Source organism: Doryrhamphus excisus, chromosome 19 (genome assembly GCF_030265055.1).
Source record: "Doryrhamphus excisus isolate RoL2022-K1 chromosome 19, RoL_Dexc_1.0, whole genome shotgun sequence".
NCBI lineage: Eukaryota > Metazoa > Chordata > Actinopteri > Syngnathiformes > Syngnathidae > Doryrhamphus > Doryrhamphus excisus.
This window is the reverse complement of record NC_080484.1, coordinates 8,579,554-8,602,578: the sequence shown is the minus strand read 5'-3', so window position 1 is coordinate 8,602,578 and position 23,025 is coordinate 8,579,554. Positions and strand designations below refer to the sequence as shown.

At 41.3% G+C, this 23,025-nt stretch overlaps 2 protein-coding genes across 22 annotated transcripts in view; one reads left to right on the top strand and one right to left on the bottom strand.

The window, feature by feature from the left end:
- The window catches only part of fndc1 (fibronectin type III domain containing 1), a 54,174-nt gene that overhangs the window by 13,750 nt on the left and 17,399 nt on the right, over nucleotides 1-23,025 (bottom strand). For 5 of the 7 annotated variants that reach the window (XM_058055981.1, XM_058055986.1, XM_058055988.1 and 2 more), the window contains 13 exons: nucleotides 13,015-13,203; nucleotides 9,085-9,279; nucleotides 7,307-7,375; nucleotides 4,979-5,227; nucleotides 4,703-4,798; nucleotides 4,508-4,625; nucleotides 4,243-4,430; nucleotides 3,712-3,819; nucleotides 3,137-3,325; nucleotides 939-3,062; nucleotides 742-851; nucleotides 530-641; nucleotides 126-461 (listed from right to left, as the gene is read on the bottom strand). In XM_058055981.1, the coding sequence (XP_057911964.1) occupies nucleotides 126-461; nucleotides 530-641; nucleotides 742-851; nucleotides 939-3,062; nucleotides 3,137-3,325; nucleotides 3,712-3,819; nucleotides 4,243-4,430; nucleotides 4,508-4,625; nucleotides 4,703-4,798; nucleotides 4,979-5,227; nucleotides 7,307-7,375; nucleotides 9,085-9,279; nucleotides 13,015-13,203 (4,083 nt within the window). The remainder of the gene's footprint in view (nucleotides 1-125; nucleotides 462-529; nucleotides 642-741; nucleotides 852-938; nucleotides 3,063-3,136; nucleotides 3,326-3,711; nucleotides 3,820-4,242; nucleotides 4,431-4,507; nucleotides 4,626-4,702; nucleotides 4,799-4,978; nucleotides 5,228-7,306; nucleotides 7,376-9,084; nucleotides 9,280-13,014; nucleotides 13,204-23,025) is intronic. The other 2 variants (XM_058055984.1, XM_058055985.1) reach the window with 2 other exon arrangements.
- Nucleotides 15,934-23,025, top strand: part of otofa (otoferlin a) — a 52,491-nt gene continuing 45,399 nt past the window's right edge. For all 15 annotated transcript variants that reach the window (XM_058055980.1, XM_058055979.1, XM_058055970.1 and 12 more), the window contains exons 1-2: nucleotides 15,934-16,274; nucleotides 21,071-21,129. In XM_058055980.1, coding sequence (XP_057911963.1) covers nucleotides 16,193-16,274; nucleotides 21,071-21,129 — 141 coding nt within the window. In that variant the 5' untranslated portion in view covers nucleotides 15,934-16,192. The remainder of the gene's footprint in view (nucleotides 16,275-21,070; nucleotides 21,130-23,025) is intronic.

Sequence of the window (23,025 nt, the reverse complement as noted above, 5' to 3'; positions counted from 1 at the left end):
GAAAAGGACTACTGTAATATCAAAATCACATGATAGCAAAGAGACAAGGAGTACGGGCAAACAATGGTGAAACCATGAGATCTCAAAAGTAGATGTCTATAGTACCTAGTCTTTCAAAGACTCACCTTCCGTGTAACAGTTTAATACTCCCTCGGAGTCAAACATTGGATCGCCATAATCATCTGTTTTGGAGAAGGTTCCGGGTGGACACGTAGGGTAGGGTTCATCAGTGGTATACTTTTCTGTAGTCCACTCAGCAGTAGTGGGTTCAGGCGTAGTAGTGGGAGCGCTAGTCGTGGTGGTGGTAGTGGTGGTCCTGAGGCGAGGCAAGTCCAAGCCAAGCAGCGGCTTTCCTCCAACCATAAGGATCTTCTCTTTGGGGTTGACCACAGGGCGACTGTCGCGACCGTGGCCGAACAAAGCCATGCCTTCCTGGTTCAACAAGGGGCTTCCCAAGTGGTCTGATGATGAATAAAGACATTTTTATACATGGAAACTGGAGATTGTGTTCTAAATTATACTGTATTACCAAAAATGGTGCGTCCATCCGCGCCAAGAACAACTCTCTTGGGTTTGCCTTGAGAATCTTGCAGGACTTGTCCATCTTGATTCATAAGAATGCCCAACTCCAAATCTACCATCTAGACACCAAAAATGGAAATTTAGGAGTTTCAGGTCTTTAAACTCATGATAATTTTATCACTGTTTTTAATATCGTAATTTCACGTCAATGACTTTTACCCATTTGTTCCCATCGGGACCGGTAATCAACCGTTGACCGACTGCCTTGCTGGTTCCATGAGTGGAGGACACTTTATCCTTTGCTGTCAAATTCGGTTGTTCATTTTTACCTAAACAATGACATGATTTAAAGCAGAGTCATTGTCTTACTGTGTCACCTATGATGCTGTTTCATGCATTTTACCATTTGACTTTACCATTTCCATTGGCAGGCATAAGAGCTCCTCCGTTGGCTGTTTTCCCTCTGAGGATAGGATAGCGACTTCTACTCCCTTGGCTTCTCAAGGTGTCTCGAGATGAAGATGGTGACGAAGACTGGGACTCCGTGAGTTCGCCAGCCCTTTTTAGAGGAGTGACCCTGGTTAATGTTGATGAAGATGAGGTAGACGACGAGGATGAAGAACCCGGCCTGGAGTTATGCGATCTGGTGGGAAGTCTTGATCCACCGAACTGTCTTGTTGTCAAAAGAGGGGAGCGTATCCTTCCGTTTACTCCGAGATTAGGACGACGGTAAGATGGTGGGATCAGAGAAGATGAGCCAGTCCTTGATGGCGTTTCTCTTGTAGCTACACTCTCGTTCTCCTCTGTGTTCCTGTGGGGATCAGCTGATGTTAGGATGGGATGGTTTTGGTCCAGTGGTTCATCAACATGTTTATTTATCCCACTGTTAGTCTTATCAAGATAGTCTTCATTAGAGGTTATAGAATGGCGAGAGTCAGAGTTGGAAGATCTTGCAGAGGATGAAGGAGATGGAGAAGTTGGATTTCTGGAGTCACTATAGTCTGCATTTTTACTGGTCAATGACGGCTTTAAGGAATCCACCACCATCTCGTTCTTTAGTGAGTCACGCGTCGATGTGGCTGTCGGATCTTCGCTAGTCTCCTGTACTGAGGACACTCCAGCAGAGCCTGTGGTCCCCGAGTCCCTTGTGGGTATCCTCAGAATGGGTCTGCCAGCCCCTATGGAGGATGAAACTCTGCTCATGTGGGTCCTGCCACCTGGCCTTGAGGAGGACAGTCTCGTTCCTAGACTAGACCTGCCTGGGAATTTAAATCTCTCAGCAAGGGAGGGACGAGTTTGTGTTTGAGGATCTTTTTCAGAAGGGCTCTCCTCCTTTTTAGCCTCTTCTGTGGGTTCTTCTTTGTAGCTTGAAGTAGGCTCTTCAGCTTTGGTTGTCTCCAGCCCTTTATTTTCTGGGTTATATGAAGAGCTTTGAGATCCTCTATTTGGATTTGAGTGTGAGGTGCTCTGTGACATAGAAGGGTTAGTATTCCTGCTGCTTGCATCTGCACTATTCAATGTGGATGTTGACTGTGATTTCTCTGAAGTAGATGGGTCTGATAGTGCTTTGTTGTTGTTCTCTACATCTGATGTTTGTTTGTTGTGAGACGGGTCTGGTAAGGTGGACTGAGATGTTGCTTGGTGCTGAATTCTGCTCGGCAAACGTGACAATAATGTTGTGCTAGGTCTGTAACCATTCATGATTCTGGTTGAATTTCCTCTAAAAGGAAGTCCGAAATTCCTTCTGCCATAACCATACCTACCACCGAGGCCAGACCCGCTGGTTCGTGCAGATGAAGTAGAACCCTTACCCACAGCTCTATCCTCTGTTTGAGGCGGCGGTGGGGTGTTCTCCTTTATAGCTGGAATGGTAGGTTTGCTATCTGTTATACTGGCTTTATTGTAAATGTATTTGCTCTGGTGATAAGTAGAAGCTATATTCCTTCTATTGGCATCTGATTCTGTAATAGTAGAAATTGATGGTGATTTAGGGGGAAATGAAGAGGAGGATGAGGAGGAACCAGTATGGTCTCCTCCCCTTTGATGGACTCTAATCTTGAAGGGTTTTCTTTGCTGTGATGAAGCAGGTTTAGTTGGGGAGAGTGTAACAACTTTGAGGCTGGGTGTCTCAGGAGTTGGGGGCTCATCCATTTCACTATCAATTTCGTCTTCAGATTCAGGGGAAACTTCATTATATGGTTCTTTTGTCGCCAACACCGTGGTTGTCATTTCTTCTTCTGGAGGCAAGGTTGTCATCTCGTCATCTTCATCCTCATCGTCTCTGCCTGAGTTTCTGCCTCTGTTTGCTCCACCCCTGACTGAACTTCTGACAGAGGAGAAGATGCTGTGATAAGAACGAGTCTGAGAAAGTGGGCGTCGCCATCGGGTCACAGGGGCAGATTTGCGCGGCTGACTGGGTGCGGTTGGTTCTTCTGGTTCCTCTGTTGACTGGAGGTCTGATTTGTCATCATATTTGGACGGCTTGTGGCTCGTTCTCTGGCTGGCCTTGGTTCTTGACGATGATGAAACAGCACTGCTGGCTGGCAACAAATGAGAAATGTCTCAAATTTAGAGTGGAACCACATTTCACAAATTTATAGTAAAGTTGTCTTACATCCTGGCATGACAACACTGAAGGCTTTGCTTTGTGGTCCTTGTCCCCTCCTGTTGGTGGCCTTGATCTTAAAGATGTACCGATCTCCAGGTGTGAGACCATCTATGGTAGCTGAGGTTGTGCTGCCACGATATGTCACACTTTTCATTCCAAATGGCTTCAATGCGGGTGCATAAGAAAGGATGTACTCTGTGTGGAGGGAGAATTGGAACAGCCCTTTGAGATCTCTGGTATGGGTGGTGCAGTGGTATCACACAACATTCCCATTCTTGGCTTGGCAATGAAAGAGTGTCATATGGGCCCAAAAATAAGATATTTAAAGTATTTTGCCCTTACAAAGAAAGTCTGAAAAAGACATGATGTCTTATATTTGGCCAAAAAAAATGCCTAGGAGTTTTGAGTCAGAGCTTTTCTTACTGACACTCACACACACCACTGACCTGGAGAGGAAAAAGTGTACCAAAGGCTGGGCAAGCTACCAAACAACACAAGGAAAAAAAATCAGGGTTGTCTTATATTCGGGCCAATACGGTACTTAGACTTTTACAGAGCTTTACTGGTCTTCTAGTCCATACCTCGAATCCTCCCATTGGTTTCTTCAGGAGGATCCCATGTGGCGGTCACAGCAGTCCCTTTCCCCCGTAGTGGTTTGACCTCAAAGTTCTCCGGTGGCCCAGATGGAGCTTATAAGAAAGGAAAGAACAAATCAGAAACAGAGGTAGGGCGCAACAAGAGAAAAAGACATTTTTTTCCTCAAAGCGCAGCAAACTAGAAAGTGGACCAGTACGAGGGGCCCAAGGAAAACATTGCTGCCATACATTTTGTGCGTTCCTTTGAGATCACGCAAGGAATTGGACGGAGAACTCGCCTGAAAGCCAGGAAGTTAATGCTGACATTGCAGTGAACCACTGCATAATGTGCTGCAGTCCGAAGTAGAATCCAATCATAACATAAAGGAAAATAGGAAGTGAGTGTGGTCTGAGTAAAAAAAGAGATTCCACGAAAGACGATTCTATTAATGCACGGTTTGATTATTGTCCACAACAAGAAATCTGTGTTTCAGGCCTGTTATCTTTATAATACAAAAAGTCAGAAAGCATTCATACCTGACTCAGGGGTCCTCTGAAAGACAGATACGCTCCACTTTCCTTCATTTCCCCCCTCTGAGATTCTGACGGAAAACTCATACATGCTATCTGCATACAGGGTGTCTATCATCAGTCTCCGCTGGGTGGTGTTCCTGTACTCCCAGCGTGCTGACTCTCCCTTCTCTCTGTGCCTGATTGTGTAGAATCTAAAAAACAAAGCAAGTTTTCATTGTAATTGGGAAAACGGATATTATTGATTAAAAGCTTTTGATATTTGCACTACCTGAGTTCACTGGACTCAACCTTCAACATTTCTACAGCAGGGTCAACCCAGGAGATGAGGACTGATTTAGGAGATATGACCCTGACACTGATGTCCTTAGCTTCATACCCAGGAGGTTCTGGAAAGCACATTTATATGTACATTCTCAACATGTATGAAAATGACCTATATTGGGAATTAGCCTGTGCATTGTACCTGGTGTGGTTAATTTGGTTGCCGCTCTGTTAGCAGGAGCGCTCTGACCCAGGGCTTTCTGTGCCTGCAGTGACACCACATGAACGGACTCAGATGCTATGAATAGAAAGGGATACCAGGCACGACCAGGGTTTACACTATTGACACTAAAGGTTGAACAAACACAGTTTACAGTCATCACATTCCTGATTCTGAATGTACTGTAGCTGAATTCTTCTGTTCGCCCTGACATAATGATCTGTATGTTAACTATGTAAAATAGGTGGGTTGTCTTACTTAATTTGGGCAAGTTACGGTTCCTCTGGTCAGACTGAGGCTTGGTATGGTGCTGGTGTCTCCTCTCCAGTAAAGTTGTCCTTGTCAGAAATCTGTCAGGTGGCCGAGGTCCAGAGGAGGACTGTGGAGCCCTTCTCCTGTATGTCCTAGGGTTAGAGGCACCCGGACGGTGAGCTGTTCTGTTCACTCTGTTAGCACGCTTCAGAAAGGTCTGATTCCTGGATGCTGTATATGTCGATCTGGCTGGGCCTGGAACAGGGTAAAAGACAAAGGTGTTTTTACAACTATAAATATCATAAAAAAGGTATGCTATACTAGAAATTGAAATACTAAGCTGGGTAAACCTAAGGTCAAATCCAAAAAATCAGCTTATGTGACCTACTCCACTACCAATGGTCATTCAGTATACACTTGAACTCAACTTCACACACAACTGCTCAGTGATAAATGGAATCCACTTATCCGACTGACTTTTTTTCCGCCATAGGGCACAAACTCACTCACCCTCATTCACACTCACATTCACACCAATGGACAATTTACTACTTGTGAACTGATTTACAGTTCACACTGATAACAACTCAGGCTTCTAGTGAATCTATCAATCCTCTGGATCTGGCAAGAGCTCTAAATGATACCGTTAGCAATGTAGCCGCCCAGAAATCCCCCCCCCCCCCACTTCTCATAATCATTGTCAGATAAGCATAAGATACTTTGGAGAACATATGCATACAGTACACATGCTGGGTGAGCGCGAACAAGTAAACAAAGTGGTTTTAATGAAGTTCAAATGTGTTGCTTGATTTCCCCGCGAAAAAATCAGCTGGGCAGGCCAACTTTTCATGCACTCACTATGTATTTACACAATCAATTTGATTTGTTTGCTTTTAAGTGGCACAATTCGGATATGGGCTATGACAGCATAAAGACTTCGGGACCAGATATCTGGAACTGACAATTGTTTATGATGTATCATGCTACAGTATCCATCGTGGGGGTATGCTGGAGCCTATCCAAGCTGACTTCTGGCGGGAGGCGGGGTACACCCTGGACTGGTGGCCAGCCAATCACAGGGCACATATATACAAACAACCATTCACACTCACATTCATACCTATGGACAATTTGGAGTCACCAATTAACCTAGCATGTTTTTGGAATGTGGGAGGAAACCAACGCATGCTACTATTTTATTTCAGTATATTGTCATAAGAAACAATAAAATAGAAATTAAACTTGGATATACTTTAGAGTTGTCAGTATACGGTATACATCTACTATTCACTGCAAATTGCTCAACAAACCGCCATGGTCACTAGCTTTGATTGGTCTGTGTTCTTCTAGTTGCAACTGAGCTAAATAATATAGCCAAACCTCCATTCCTCCTCAAATTCCCGTTTGAATCTAATCATAAACACTCCCATTTGGTTTTAATCAGACTGTAACGTTATGCACCACAAACTCAACAAAAAGTCTCTCTGAAAAACCATCCAAGTGAATAGTTTAGCGTACCACTAAATCATTGATTCCACATTGTTCTGTCTGTTGTTTCCGGAAAGTGTTTGACAAGTGACGTCAATAGTGGACAGCTTATTGGATCCAAGAGGGCAGTGTTTTGTCATTATTTTAGGTGGAGGGGGATGAGGGTTAAAAAATTAGAAACGTGGCAGGGGAGTGAGTGCAGGAGATGAATGAGCTGTCTGGAGCTAAGAGCAGGCAAGAAGTTTGAAGGTGGGATGAAGTAATGAGCGTAGGAGAGTGAGTGTATATTGAGGGCAGGAAGCAAAGGGATGTGATAGGGAAAAACTGGGAAACAACTCTACTGTATAATTCAGGTGATGAGTGAATGAAAGGCATTAATGATGATGTCCTGTGCTTACAGTTTGGTTCGTAACAATATTAGGCACAATGTAATGAGATCCACTACTAGAGCTGTGTCAAATTTGGCTTTTGTAAACTGTTTGTCATTAGATTGCTGCAGTGGTACAGAACAATTTTGCGGCTTCACTCTATTATGGTTTTTCAAAATATATTAATAAATCATTGCTGTTTCGTGGATGACTGGCCTATTATTAGCAAAAAAAAACAACAACAACAATGCCTGTTTCAGCAAAATTACATACATTTTTTTTTCATTTATGAGACAATAGCCACCGCAGGAAGTACCGGTGGTATAAAAAGAAAAAATGGTAACCTGTATGAGTCTATATTATGCCTTATTTTCTATTATTATGTGTAAATGAGACTATTACAAGTGTTATTTCATGTGGGGCTCTAATAGTGTTGCTTTATTATAATATTATATAATAATACTACTAGGGCTGTTACCTGTTGATGAGTTGCTGACAGGTGCGGCGCTCAGCACAGCAAAGCCGTCAAGGTTTACCCATTCGGGATCTAAAAGTAAAAATTATATGTAAAATTGTCTGCTAATATAAAGTGGTGATATACTACTGCAAACTAAACAAAAAAACTAAAAACTAACACAATAATAAATGTCATATTCATGGAAATTGCAATTCCTAGTAAATACAATGAATGAGAAGTAAAAAGCAAATCCCTGATACCACAACAAATATTCCCAGTTTTTAGGCAATTAGTTTCAATTATATGTGAGTTTTACCTTCACATACAGCTCTTCTGTCGGATCTCATTAAATTGTAGGCTACAGGTCTACCTAATTTTTCTACCTAGTTTTGGGTGGTGTTCAGTATAACTTTGGTACGCCATCACTGTGCTAAAAAAAACCTTCACCGTACAAACCGTTTCCTTCTGGGAATTCGTCACAAGTTTTCCTTCAGTGTTTTTTTCCCCCACTCTACTTCTCCCCATCCATTTTTCTCCTACTAAGTCAAAGCAAATCTGCTTTTGATGCAGCAACAGTAGCTTTCCAGACACTTTTATGATGCAAAGGCTAACGCGGCCGTGTTATTTATGATGCTGCTTAGCAACTAACACACGATCTGTAAGGATTTTTTTTGGGGGGGTTGGTGTTCAGAAAGGCACAATACAAAACATTTATGGCTACGGGGGTGTTAGGGATGGCAGGTTACACCACTGCACACTGGACACGTGAACTCAAAGAAAAAGCCTCTTTTTGATACTTTATGACTGCAATGGTGCCTTGCATTGAAAATAACTTAACCCTTGTAGCGCTTTTTCTCGTAACATCATAACAACTTTTTACAATGCAACCAATATTTCTTGAAATGTTAAGATTTTAATTTGAAAATGTTATTCTTGCAATACGACTAGTATTCTGCAACAGTGAATCTCACACAACAAAGTGAAAAAAAATCACCTCCCATTTAATGTGGAAGTGGTATGTTTTTGGTTTCTTATTTTGTCCTTCCTATGCAGCAGTCATCTCTTGTATCACTTCAGAGATCCCATAGTCTCCGCAAAAGCGGTGCGCAATGTGTTGTAAACAAAGATAGTATTCTGGGAGTATATGTCTATGTGAGTCTTATTATTACTTATCATGTCTACTATATTAGGTAATGTGAGTATAAAGGTGATTATAGGGATGTCATTTCATGTATAAAGGGCTCTAATAATGTTAATATCATACACAGATTTTCTATGCTCTAACTCTGAGAATATTCCTTTCATTAATACTGAATCCTACTTAGCAAAAATTCACCTATCGCAGTCTGGGCTGGAATTTGATTTTACTCTTGCAACATTACACTCTTTCCTCATAATATTACATTTTTTTTCTTTTTCTGAGTGGCCTTAAAACTCCAGGAAGACACATTACTCGGTGAGCACAGCAAACAGAGAAACAGAGGATAGGCTGGCAACAGTCACTATTGAAGTACGGCTAAGACTCCCAAAGAAACAAAATGGAATCACGATCACAGCAGGTCATACTGTCCACACAGTAAGTATTCGTAAAGTAACAACAGGCCACGGTTGGGAATAATTTAAGATCATCTTGAAGGAATAATGTTCTCATCTTGAAGACCACAATAACCAATGTCTGCTGTGCTTAGTTTGCTGGTCACGCAGTGCAAACCAGGACTGTAGCACAACAAACCTCTACCAGCACTTTCTTATTCTTCATTCCTGCCATCTTATGGTCAGCCATTCAGTGACTATCTTACCTACATCCTCCACCGGGTGTGAGCGGCTCTCCTTGCCGACTCTCGTGTAGCGGTGAGTTCTCATTGGTTTGTTGGAGCCGACCACAAAGCGGTCCACGGGACTTCCATCCAGAAGAATAGAAGGCTCCCAGCTCTCTCTCGGGCTCTTATCCATTGAAGTCGGCCTCCCATTATGCGACCGCAAGGGCTTCTCTGCTGGAATACAAATCAGACATGGATACGTTGCCATGAAAAAGTCATATTGGATAATGCTGTCCAATACAAAAGCAGTATCAAATGAATGTTGTGATAAAACCACATCAATGGCACACCTATAGTAGCTGGCTTAACTCAATACTCTTGAGATGAGCCTCAGTTCAAGCGGCTAACATGATGATACATTGGGTGAAAGAGTGTGTTTGAAGGCTAAAGGATATGGGTCACACATGCCCACACAAGGAGAAGCACATTCAGGTAAGCCCTGAGGTCAAAACAGGCCTGTAAAAGGCTTCTAAAACACTCGGTAGCCTGCTGAAGTCCAACTTTTACAAGAGCACCTCTCACTTTGCCACAAAAATCCATAGGTGCTGACCTGCAGCTCAACCCAAATGACTTTGCCTTTAACCCTAATAACATAACTAAAAACTACAATTACTCACCCTGAACACCAATGATGTCGCTGTCTTTTTGGGTAGGTTCAACAACAGAACGTTAGATTCTGTGAACCTGTCTCTGTTTAATCAATGCTTCTAAAATGTGCATACTGTGTCACAATTTCTAATCATTTGGTAAATTGGGTTGGATGTCAAATCATGCCAGAGGCTACAGAATTCCTTATTGCACCTCTGCAAGGCTTCCCTCACACCTGACCCTCAGTTAACTCCTTTCAACATGGCGGTACTTCATGACGAAGAGTGATTGTTGCCCTCTGGCTGCAGACATTAACACCAGCACATCAATCAGTACACTGTCAGAAGAAATGTTGGCATTTTATCCGATTGCTTTGTGAGTAAGGTAAAGCAACAGCCTAGGGTGTTTTAGCAGTGCCCGATGCTTTCATGCATGAGAGAACTAGAAGTAGGAGGAAAAAAATAATACAGTAAGAATAAAGTCTGCATTATGGGACTAAAGCTGAATCATTAAGACGATAAAGGAGTCACAGAATTAGGAGAAAAGTGGAAATATTACAGTTAATTTTATGAGGAAAGAAGTCTCACTATTGCAAGAATAGGTGTAAAATTATGAGAATAACATCATAATTATGATCATGGAAAGTAAAAGTCATAATATTACAACAATATAGTCATAGAAATCTGAGAATACAGTTGTAATTACAAAAATGAAGCAGAAATATCACAATATCCTGGTTATTTTAGGAGGAAAAAGTACTTCAAAAATACTTCAACAACAAAGTCAAAGAATTACTAGAATAAAGTCATAATTATGAAAATGTATCTGACTGAGTGGTTAGCACGCAGGCCTTGCAGTTAGGCGACTCGAGTTCAATTCCACCCTCTGCCATCTCTGTGTGGAGTTTGCATGTTCTCCCCGTGCATGAGTGGGTTTTCTCCGGGTACTCCGGTTTCCTCCCACATTCCAAAAATATGCTAGGTTAATTGGTGAATCCAAATTGTCCATAGGTATGAATGTGAGTGTGAATGGTTGTTTGTCTATATGTGCCCTGTGATTGGCTGGCCACCAGTCCAGGGTGTACCCCGCCTCTCGCCCAAAGACCGCGACCCTCGTGAGGAAAAGCGGTAGAAAATGACATATCATGATAATATAATGATATAACTTCATAAGGGAATAAAATCATAATATTACCATATTTTAATTACACAATGAGAGTTGTAATTACAGAAATAAAGCCAAAATATCACAATTTAATTTATGAGAACACAATTGTAATTATGACAATGAAGTTGAAATAGCCATAATAAAGTCCAAAAATGAATGAAAATAGTTATAATGAAGAAAATTACTGAAGAAATAACTCAGAATCCTCTGATAATAAGTCAATACTACAATAATAACATTTTTGACATTCTTCTACAAGACAGAAGTCTTAATATTGCAAACTGTAAGTAAGACTGTGACTTTAAAAAACGGCCATTAAAGTTAGCATAGTTTGTATGACGGTGACAGTATGACTCTGAAACTGATGTTTTTCCTATTTCCAGTATTTATGATTGGGGAAAAACTACCTCAAAATCCCAACACATTAGCGGTTTAACAGCCTTCCAGAAGGAACCGCATTCAACCTTTCAAGGTTCTACTGTATCTTTCTGACATCATCAGTGTAGTGACAGGTGTGTTTGCGGCCCAGGTGGTACGTGTTTAAACCTTTGGACCGTTGCCTTGACATGACATCATAACCAAAGACATGTCATTGCTGGCAGTTTTGGCCGGCGTTCAAGTTGCAGGTGGTTTTTGGTGTCGTCGGGTTGCTAAAGTCGTGTGGAAAGATTATTATTCTTATAGTACAGTCCTTTTTATTAAAACACAGTAAAAGTCGCTAAAATTCCTCATTCCAATGATTCTCATGGAGAAAGCTGCGGGATTCCAGCATGTTAAGTGGGGCAGGGAAATTAAATTCCACTGGCTTGCAAGGACATGATCGCCCCCCCACACCCCCACCCGCTCTGTCTCACTTACTTTCCCACTTTCCAGGAGGAGGCGCAGTGACATTATCCAAATACACTATGCCTCTGTTCTCTTGTTGCCAAGGTGTCCAGATACACCCACAGGCCCGGTTTCATTAAATGACTTGATAAATAATACACTGACAACCCGATGACATGTGAATAGAGAAAGTCAATGAGCAAGGCTCACTTCTTCCTTAACAACTACTGTAAAAGTGTCCCGAGAGGCAGCCTTTTAACTATGAACTGCACTTAGAGGCCAAGAAGCGGTGACCTGAAATTGCATTAAGGAGCTCCCATGTGTGAGCAGTGAATCAGTACAAAAAATAAAGAAGACCAACACAAAGTTGCTGAGGACCGGAGAGGAATGTCGACTTGGAAAAAGCACTGCTTAGTCACTTTGACAAAATTCCACAGTACACTGCTTTAGACAGTCTCATTGTTGCTTTTGTTGCAGTGTTATTTAAAGGATAGTTTTGCAATGAATCACAGTGGATCTCGGTTCTTTTCTGTCATTTGTATGTTTCCACGCCCCCCGAAATTGAAATTATATTGAGAAACTGATCATACTTATTTATTTTTCTGTACTGTACAGACTGAACGCGAAACTGAAACCAGGAAAATGCAACAAAATGGAGAGCTGTGATGCAAATAAGAGCAAACCCATGCTGAGTTGGATCAATTTGGACATGTAGGAAGGGGCGACAGCAGCACTGCATTATTCCAACAGGAATAAACTCAGAAATTGAAATATGTCAGGTTTGTCTTTTTAAGAGTACATACATGTAGTAATGCAGCACAGTATTGGCTAATGGGGTATATAAAACATAACATTAATCATGAATAAAAATCAGCAAGTAAATTAAAAGTGACTCGATAAAAAATTAGTCACATTTTAAAAATAGTATTTGCATCCATATCTGTTTGGGATTACAGTTGTTTTCTGTATAATAATGATAATAATAATGATAATAATACAAAAATTTCTAGTAAATATCCATTATTTCCCGTGGTGTCCAACTGAAAATGTACTTCCTATGGATTTTTTTCTCAAAATCTTCCAGAAATTTTCCATAAGTTCCAATAAGTTAACTTGAGCATCCATGAAATGGAACTTTTCAAGCCAAAATTGCCAGCATTTAATGTTAAGCTGCAAGTCCATTGATTATTCTTCCTCCACCACTTCTATAATTCATAACTTACACCCTGTATGTCCATAAGTCCACCATATAAGAGCTGTCATTAATTTCTTAACATGAACTTGTACACAGTGCAGCTGATTATAGCAAAGATAAAGTGGTTATTTTACCTGTCCATCCGCGTCCAGGTGTGCAGAAAGCGACAAGGAGCGCCAGGAGTGTGCTACTTGTGCACAGAGCCATGGTGCGTGTGGCGCACAGCTGCAAGGAGAGACGCACCAGCAGACAGACGCAGAGGGGCTGGAACTCAGTGACCCTCCCATTAGCAGCCACTGGGAGTCTCTTGCGCTGTGGAGAAACTTTTTTTTTTGTTTTGTGAGATGAAATTATCATAAATAGATACAGGAATATTGTTTTGCATTTAAAATGCAAGCTTAAAAACAGGTTTCAGTATAAGCATCAGCATAATGCATCGTACCTTGTGGGATATAACTTGGTTGTGAGCCTTATTTGAGAAACAGCTCACACTAAGGCTGCACAATGGCAAAGACGCCCACTAGATGGCGTGCTAAGGCACTTTTTCAAAGGTCCACATGAACCGTTGTTCTCATCTATTCACTGTTTTACACTACTGCTAACTAAAAGCATGATCATATTAATGAAGTTCAAATGAAAATCAGGAAAATACTAAAAAAAAAATCAAATTAAAAGTCATTGAAATAAAAAACAACAACATAATAACAAAATAAATAAAACATTTGCAGATGATTCACAAGTTTAGCAAACTTTCAGGTTGTGGTCACAAGGAGGTACATCATGTACCTCAACCAAAAGACAAATTGTAGTCAGACCAATAGTCACACCCCCTCTGGTGGTGTGACTATTTATCTGCACTATAAAGCACTGACATGTCAGCAGCTACATTATTAGCCACTCAGTCAAGGGATAGGGAAAATCCTGGTTCGAATCTCTGTGTGAAGTTTGCATGTTCCCCGTGTGTGGGTTTTCTCCGGGTACTCCGGTTTCCTCCCACATTCCAAAAACATGCTAGGTTAATTGGCCACTCCGAATTGTCCATAGGTATGAATGTGAGTGTGAATGGTTGTTTGTCTATATGTGCCCTGTGATTGGCTGGCCACCAGTTCAGGGTGTACAACGCTCCTTGCTCAAAAACAGCTGGGATAGGCTCCAGCATACCCACGACCCTCGTGAGAATAAGCGGCATTGAAAATGGATGGATGTAATGCTGCTTAAATAATTAACAAGTTCCATACAGAGAAGAGTTCAGTATAGTTATTGTATTGGATCTCATTAGATAATGCAGGTGTACCTAATGAATGGACAGGTGATGCTGCAAGGCAGTCTTACACGTCTGTAGACACCAGCCTCAATAGTAATCACTGTGGTCTCACACTAATTACTACTTTCACTGCTACCCTTGAAACAAGTCTGCAACTCACAGACCTAATGAATAATCCGATACGAGTAGCTTGTCCTCACAAGAATACACTTTACTCACAAAATACATGTACACTGGCACTCCTATACGGTACTGCATAGTATACAGTACCCTAAATGAGAGAGTGATGTAAAATTAAGACTTGTACAAGCCATGACACAACGGGAAACAACACTGTGTCCATAAAAAACAAGTTTAAAGCAATGCTTACTGTACATACCGGAGACAATGCAACAAAAGGAGTACATTGGATTTTCCTTCATCAGGGTCGTCATCAGGATGAAACATGCACACTCTTATTTGTCATTAAACTGCATTGCATGAGAGGTAAATAATATTCAAATAATATGTTAGAGATTGCCTTGAAGGTTCATAAAGGTTTTATGTTTGACCCTGGGAACCCTGGGTCATTTACGTTACGTTACGTCATTTACTGTATATAGCAAAATAATCCATTGTATTGTATACTGTACTTTTACAGAGAGCAGAGTTCTATGTGACCTGTCTGTCAGATTCCTCAAGGAAACATCACAATGCTCTTAAGTGGTGCTATCTGTCTGAATATTTGAATTTCTGAAAGGTTTTTCCTACCATGCCTTGTCACATACAGCAGATGCATGCACAAGATTGGAGTATGAAAGTCAGCACATTTCTGGAAAATGATAACAAATCTGGTTAGCTTCCCTCCCTTTTTTACATTGTTGATTATCACAGGTGAGTAGAAGCCTGCAGTATACTGTTTGTGCCCCGTGAATGACTGGTTACCAGTTCATATAGATATATTAGGAAATAAAAAGTACATTTTAGATTTGGTTGATAATAATTGCCTGGAGAATAAAAAAAACTCCATAGTCCAGTTGACAAGGCTTACCTGATCTGACTCCTGCATGACCAGAACTGTCATAGATAAGGGGGGAAAAAAAGAAGTGAGAAATTGGTTGCTTAGCAACTGGTCAGCATCTGTCTAAGCCATTTAATCCTTGCACATTTTTTTACAGCTCATTCATTACAAGTTTAACTGAAGCAACGTAGTAAGCAAGTCACTTAATAGGGACAATGATCACTTTTATAGTTTTTGTTTTGTCTTGTTAAATCCACATGGTTCAATATCCTGCAGTGAAAATATTATAGAGGTATACACATACTGGTCACTTGTAAAATTTGATGTGATGTAAAAGGATAATAATAACAATGGATTCGGTTTTAGAGCTTTTTGAGGCACTCAAGTGCTTCACAGCTACCCTGGCTGATGGAAACATGGCTGTCAAATCACACCTACGGCCTCTCCGACCATCACCAAACATTCAATGACATTCATACACCAGTGTGGGCACCATACTAGCCAAGGTGGGTCAAGAGTCTTATCCAGGGACACAACAACAGTGATGGGTGGGGGGAGCGAGGATCGAACCGGCAACAATATAACTGTTGTTTAATTACAGTAAATCCAGTGACAATGCCTTTCAAACATGGTTATCTCTGTAAACACAAAAACACACATATAGGTCGTCACGAGGTGTAATGTATGTTGAGCGGCTGCGTTACAGGGAAGCTTTACTTCACCCCCCCACCAACACTACTTCCCCTGTCCCCACCCACCCTGCCTCCCTCCACCGGAGCAACGAGGAGATGCTCAATGCATGCTGCAGCCTGCGGAGCAACTGAACACGCAGCAAACTCACTCCTCGCTTGTGTGTAGACTAGAAATACAAAACAGAAGACAAGAAAAACACAATTGAATCTCCATGCTGCGCGCATGGAAAAGGATTTAAGACTCCAGAGGATCCGCTCAGGAGGAGAGGCTCATTCAAAGACCAGATTGCCAGCAGCGGCAGGTTCAAGTTTCCTCGTGTGGAGTAACATCTTACTCCCCCAGCCCGGGCGGACTCATGATGTCCCTCACGGTTCACCTGAAGTCGGTCAACAACCTCAGGGGGAAAGGTGACCGCATGGCCAAAGTCACATTTCGAGGTAGGTGGATGGAGTGGAGTGGAGAAAGTTATTTTTGCTCTGTGTTGCGTAAAAAGTTGGAACAAATTGGAATCTCAGTTTCTCTATCTATGGTGTTAATAGATAGAGTACATATATGAGACCTCCACCTCTATCCCGTATGTGCAAATTGGACTATTAATGATATTATACCAGTAATACCTGTCCTTTGTACATGTTCATGACCAACAAATGTGAGAAAAATCAGATTTTCGAATACAATATTGTGGTACTTCTGAAAAATAATCCAATATGAGACCTTAATATCTGGAATTGCTTAGATTTTGTTAATGATGAGGTCACATGATGATCACACACGGACTGGGCTCTGGAGGTGTGTGTGTTTATATGTGCATTGTGGTAATGCACGTTAGTGTTACTCAAGGCTTTTAACAGCTACCATAAACATAACCTCTATAAGCCAGTAGTGCGCCATCAGGGCCAGCGGAGCCTTCTCTGCTAGCCCTGAACACTATGAGAAGCACTGACATCCACTTACAACTTAAAATCTAGTATTTGTTATTTTATTATTATTATTTTTTATTGCATGTCTCTTGTGTATACAACATTTTTGTCCAATCAGATTTCAGCTTCCATGTGTTGCCATATCACCATAATGCTAGCAAATGGTCAATGACATGGTTGATAGTATCCATGTTTTTCCAACAAATCTTGCTCAAATTTGACATACACATACTTGTCAGTCCTCTAAAAGTGTGTACCGATTTTGGTAGCGATTCAACGGTTCAACGCTCAAGCGCATTGAGCTTTGTGAGAAATTTCAAGTCAAACCAACTTCCGGGGTCAAACTTTGGTGTTTAATAACAGTGACACTAGCCACGTATACATGGACCCAAATATTCCAATTGCATTCGGTTTATTTGCTCAAACGGAAAGAATTTAACCTTTGTATACACCTCATTTCCAAACAAAAGTGCCAATGCAAATGAACATATAATTGGATTCACAGGGGTGGAATATTCCTTTCCCCAATCCGATTGCGGTATCTTGTACCCGCTCAAACGGAAAGTTGTCAGGGTGCGTTCTTCTGCATCATGTTTTTCTTCTTCTGTTGTTTATTGGCGGTTGGCAAGCAGCTTTCGGTGTGCATTACTGCCACATGTTTCATATCCATATGAAACATGTTTCGAGTTTAATCGTAAAATATTAGCAAGATTTAATTTTATCTTTTCCTGTTTAAATTTATCCCAGGTGCGTTCTTTCAATGCATGCTCAGATGTGACGTAACACGCAGCTCGAGATGTTCTTCAGTTTCAAAAATGGAGGCGAGCAATCGGCACTGGACTGCTGTGGAAAGTTTGTTTTTGATCCAAACTAAATTTCAAGACTGGACGAACGAAAAACTCACAATACGGAATCCAACAAGTGAAAGAAAAACTCGGGGAAGTCGGTATCACGTGACATTGATGTTTACGGTTTACTGTGTATGCCCCATTGACTATTCTGTTTGATTATAGCAGCGCATGTAGACAGGAGATTGGAATATTCCTTTTCATGGATACCATTGTTTTCGAAAAAGTCATTCAGAAAGATTCCATTCGGAAAGAGGAAAAACTCCTCATGTAAACGTGACTATTGTGTAGTGTATTTATCAGAAAAATAATAGCACAGACAACACAGTAGGGGTTCATGTTTGCCAAATTGTCCACTTTTTGTGTGCAGCGGTTCAGGAGTAGAAGAGGTATCTTATAAAAATATAGACAGTTTCTATTTTTTGTTGATAACTCTCTCATAAAAAGCTGAGTCCATTTTTAAAGAAACTAGGGTTTTCATCCCTTTCCTGACTTGACCTGCATCGAGCATCCTGTCAGACAGACCAAGAATCAGTGTTGCGTACAGGGATTACAGCCATCAGCATTGGACAGTGTGTGTGTGTGTGTGTGTGTGTGTGTGTGTGTGTGTGTGTGTGTGTGTGTGAGTAGCTGTGTGTCAGAGGAGAGCATTTTGTCCACAGGTCAAAAGCAGACGTCCTGGCTTGTATCTGATTGACTGATTAGACTTAACATCAATATAAGGATGTCACAGGACCACCTTCCCTTTCCTTTGTCCTGCTTGTGTATGTGTGTGTTTTCAGTGTGTTCGCTGGTGAAGGGAGGGAGGCTTTTGGTGTTGCAGCAAATTCACCAGGTTCTTAGTGGTACACGCAGAGATGTAGACTGTTTGCTACAATTCAACTGCCTTCCTTGAGTGCGTGTTTTGTTCTAACAAGCAATTGTTCCTCCATCTGAGCACAGTTCAAGTCGAACCTAGCAATAAGGGGCTGCCTTTCTTTTGTAAAATGTTTTATAGGTCTTACCTTCTTCGTCTAATTACTGTACATATTGTAAAACAATGTAGCGTAACTGTTCTTTCACTTGTATAGCGCTTTTCCACCTCCAGGGCGCTCAAAGCGCTTTGACACTGTCCCATTTACCTACTGATGACGCAACATCAGGAGCAACGGGGGGTTCAGTATCTTGCCCAAGGATACTTAGACGTAGGCTGTGTTTGAAACCGCATACTTAACTACTACTCATACTAACTCTTTGAGTATGCAGTGTGTCTACACTGGCAGTATGCTATTTTTGAGTATGCTAAAGTATGCTTTTTGAGTATGTAAATGTTGAGTATGTATCATCAGCTTACTACTCACACTCAAATTACCAAGGATGCAACGGTTTCCTCCCACATTCCAAAAACATGTTGGCGACATTGGCGACTCCAAATTGTCCATAGGTATGAATGGACAATGAGTATGAATGGACAATGATAAGTATGAATGAGTGTGAATGGTTGTTTGTCTATATGTGCCCTGTAATTGGCTGGCCACCAGTCCAGGGTGTACCCCGCCTCTCGCCCTGAAGACAGCTGGGATAGGCTCCAGCACCCCCACGGCCCTAATGAGGATGACCGGTAGAAAATGAGTGAATAAATGAATTATCATACTGCATCACAAATTATGTAATGACTTTCTCCCCTTATTGACCAGAGATAAGCAATTCCTGATTAGATGGATATACAAAAACTGTAAGAAAATGAGGAGAATTTATATGCTTTACGAGCAAGACACAGCAGATAATTGATTATTCCCCTAATGCCTGTGAGGTATGACAACTTCCTATCTGCCACAAGGCCCACAAGTACAGCAACCCTATAGAGACATAATCCTGAATTAAACAAGTCATACTTTCATTGAATAAGACACGGAAAGCAGAGCATTGATCGTCTTTTTATCAGAGAACTTTGAACCAGCTTGTTATTTGATAAGAGACACACACTGAACAAAGTAGACGTCATAACTTCATTGACTTTGACAAGCCCACCCTCTTATCTACAGTGGCAATTATCTATGCTTCTACTCAGCAGCTGCACAGTAGCCTGAAGTATAACACATAGTTAAAGAGTTAACTACATTAGAGTTCACATTAGACATTCTGCTTTTAACAGCCGCTGGGAATGTTGTGGTTCGCTTAGCTCCTGCTTCTACTCAATTTTGCATTCACAATCAATTCATGTTTGAGCACATACGTGCACAGCTCTCACCAGCTATTGATGATAACCACCACCACCTTCTACAAAAGTAACAGAACAACTCAAAGTCAGGAAAGTTGCAGTAATATAGTGTTGTATCATAAAGTGATGCCACAATACTGCAGCACAATGTAATAGCACAAAAATGGCAAATATGAAGCATAAAAGGATGAATAAGTCTTTCAGGATTTGGTGATGAAACAGAAGAATGTCGGTACGTCTATGCAAGTTCTTTCTTTCATGCTTGTCTGCACAAATAAAAAAATCTTCCGTTCTTCCCCTGGTACTTTTCTTTCGTCTTTATATGCCGGCAAGGCCATAATGCGCCGTGATTAGCAGACGTTTTTTTTTTAGTTTGAAGTGGGGCACCTTACATAAGCTTCACACCATCTACTTCCACAAACCCACATCTCGGTGGAATAAAATGCATTGTGAAGGCAGCAAAGCTTCTGTTTTGAATAATGTAGGAGGGATTTCATAACCCTCTCTGGCATTTAAGTGATGTTAACTTGAAAAACAAATCAAAAGGATGTGTTTTTTTGGTGCGTGAGGGGCCTAGGTAGAAAACTTTAGGAAAAATAACATTTAAGTGCAGTTAAAACTGACATTAAAATGTAACTATTTATTCTTGAGTGGAAGTTTGATTGGCAGCAGATAATCAGCTAAAAGCGTAATTACCGCCACCGACTGGGCTGGAATACAGGCTAGTTCCCCCCCAAAAAATCACAGTATTCAAGTATCATCCTATAGTCTTTCTGCCAGTATAAATTACTTGGATCCCAACTAGTTCCATGAGCTGTGTGTCTGCCCTCAAACATAAAACACCTGCACAAAACAAACTGCTGCACAAAGACAATTACACACAAACACCCGCCGCCATTCATGAGCATCACAAAGCAACCAGGTGCAGCTCCACCGAGTGAGTCAGGTGACCATGAGCAATTTTCTGCCGTCTACATTATGTAAACACTCACTGGACACTTCATTAGGTACACCTGTATGATCCATTTTAACAATGTCACAAACAATATTGTTATATGCATAGTTATCGCTCACTATACACAAAGTGATCTGTATTTGCTGAATGCCGAAATTGAGCAAATTAAATGAAATACCTCCAATTGATTGCATGCAATTGTGTGTCATACAAACGGGACGGCTCACTTCAACAACAACGACATTTATTGCCATGTGGCTATTCAACCGCGTGACCTAACCTGACGTCTTAATTCCTCTTTACCTTTCAGGGTTGTCCTTCTACAGCCATGTGGTGGTCAACTGTGAGGAGGTGGCTCACTTTAATGAGGTTTGTATCTTTTTATTTCCCTACTCCATCATGACAGATGGGCAATTCTCCAGACTGTAATGTAGTTAACAAGGCCCTGATTTAACATACGAGTTTGTTTGTAAACAAATTAGACCAACTTGCAGTCAAATTAATGATGGCATACTCGCAATGGAACAATTATCATGGCGACTGTTGATTACAAACAAGATTAAAAGTATAGTGGAACCTCGGTTAGCGTGTTTTCGGTTAACAAAAAAAGTGCACTCTCCTGTTAGCGTACAATAAGGTGCGCATCTTGTTGTGTTGTAAATATACTGCATGAGTCCATCTGTGTCCTTGAAGGGAAATTCAGTCTGTTACTGAACAGGCTGCATAAAGATCAGAGATACACTCAAGACACAATCAGATTCCATAGACATGGACTATGAGAGATGGAGGTTGCTCCATGCAGTTCGGGGTTTGATACTTTGCTCAAAGGCACTTCCAACTGTTATTTTTTCCACAGTCTAATTTGAATATGCCAACCTCTAGTTTCTAAGTGTTTTCTCCGGGTACTCCGGTTTCCTCCCACATTCCAAAAACATGCTAGGTTAATTGGCAAATCCCAATTGTCCATAGGTATGAATGTGAGTGTGAATGATTGTTTGTCTATATGTGCCGTGTGATTGGCTGGCGACCAGTCCAGGGTGTACCCCGCCTCTCGCCCAAAGACAGCTGGGATAGGCTCCAGCATGCCCGCGACGCTAGTGAGGATAAGCAGTATTGAAAATAAATGGATAGTTTTTTGCATGACTGACATTTGCCCCTTATGAGTTGAGCTCAAAATGATTTAGCACAAAAACCTCAGTTCCCTGGAAAAGTAATAGCAGAGGCAACACAGCTGGGGTGCATGTTTTGACAAAAGTTCACTCTTTGGTGTGCAACACTTCCGGAATAGAAGTGCTTTTTTCACAACTGTACACTGCAATACCAATTTGCGTACACAATCCAAGTAGATTCTCACGAGTAACCAAACATCCCAATCGCTTTCATCTCTGCCATGCTTTGCTTTTATGCAGAAAGGTTTTTAGCCTTTGATGGCCTCTCAGTCTGCAGGGGGGAAGGGGGAGCTGTTTCCTTAACTGATAACCAAAGCTTTTTGTTTACGGTTTAATCAGGAACATTGTTGAATGAGTCCACAATTCTTCGGAAACACAAAATCAGGCACTCCACATCCTTGTACTGCACTGACCAAAAAGATTTTTAAATCTTCAATGTTATGTGTGAATATGAGAAAATTATCCGTTTTCCTGAGCTACATAAAGTCCTTAAAATCCTCCTGGAGGCTTAATATTACCCACCAAGTGGACACTTTGCTTAAATTGAACATTACGCAACATTCAACATAGTTAACTGCTTGAATACTCATATCTTTATAATGAAAATTCTCAACTTCATGCCTAAAACTACAATTCCGCCAAAAAGTTTTGCTCAATCCGTGTATGTGCAGTAATAGTATATGGAATAGTCTACTGTATGAGGGAGGGAGGAGCAGTCGAAACGATCATGATAGATTATGCATTTTCAGGTATGTCTGACAAATGTGGGTTTAACATTCAGCCATAAGGGAGCTGATTTCCTCGATCTGTTCTTATCCTCATGGGTCATGACTGCAAGAAAAGTAGGCATAGGGGAGAAATGTGTCAGAAATATCTATGATGACATTATCCCTTGCTTGAACTGAGCGTCTATTACTGATCTCTTGTGACAGTGTCTCATTTGTTGCTCTCTTGTCTGCCTCTGTGCCGGAGGAGTCATTAGCATCACTCAGCATCAATAAAACGTCCAGATAGGCTTCAAGTGGCTCCCGAGACCCTGTGTGTTTGTATATGTGGGGGTTTGTTCGTACGCTGGTGCCAGAGCATGTCTGTATAT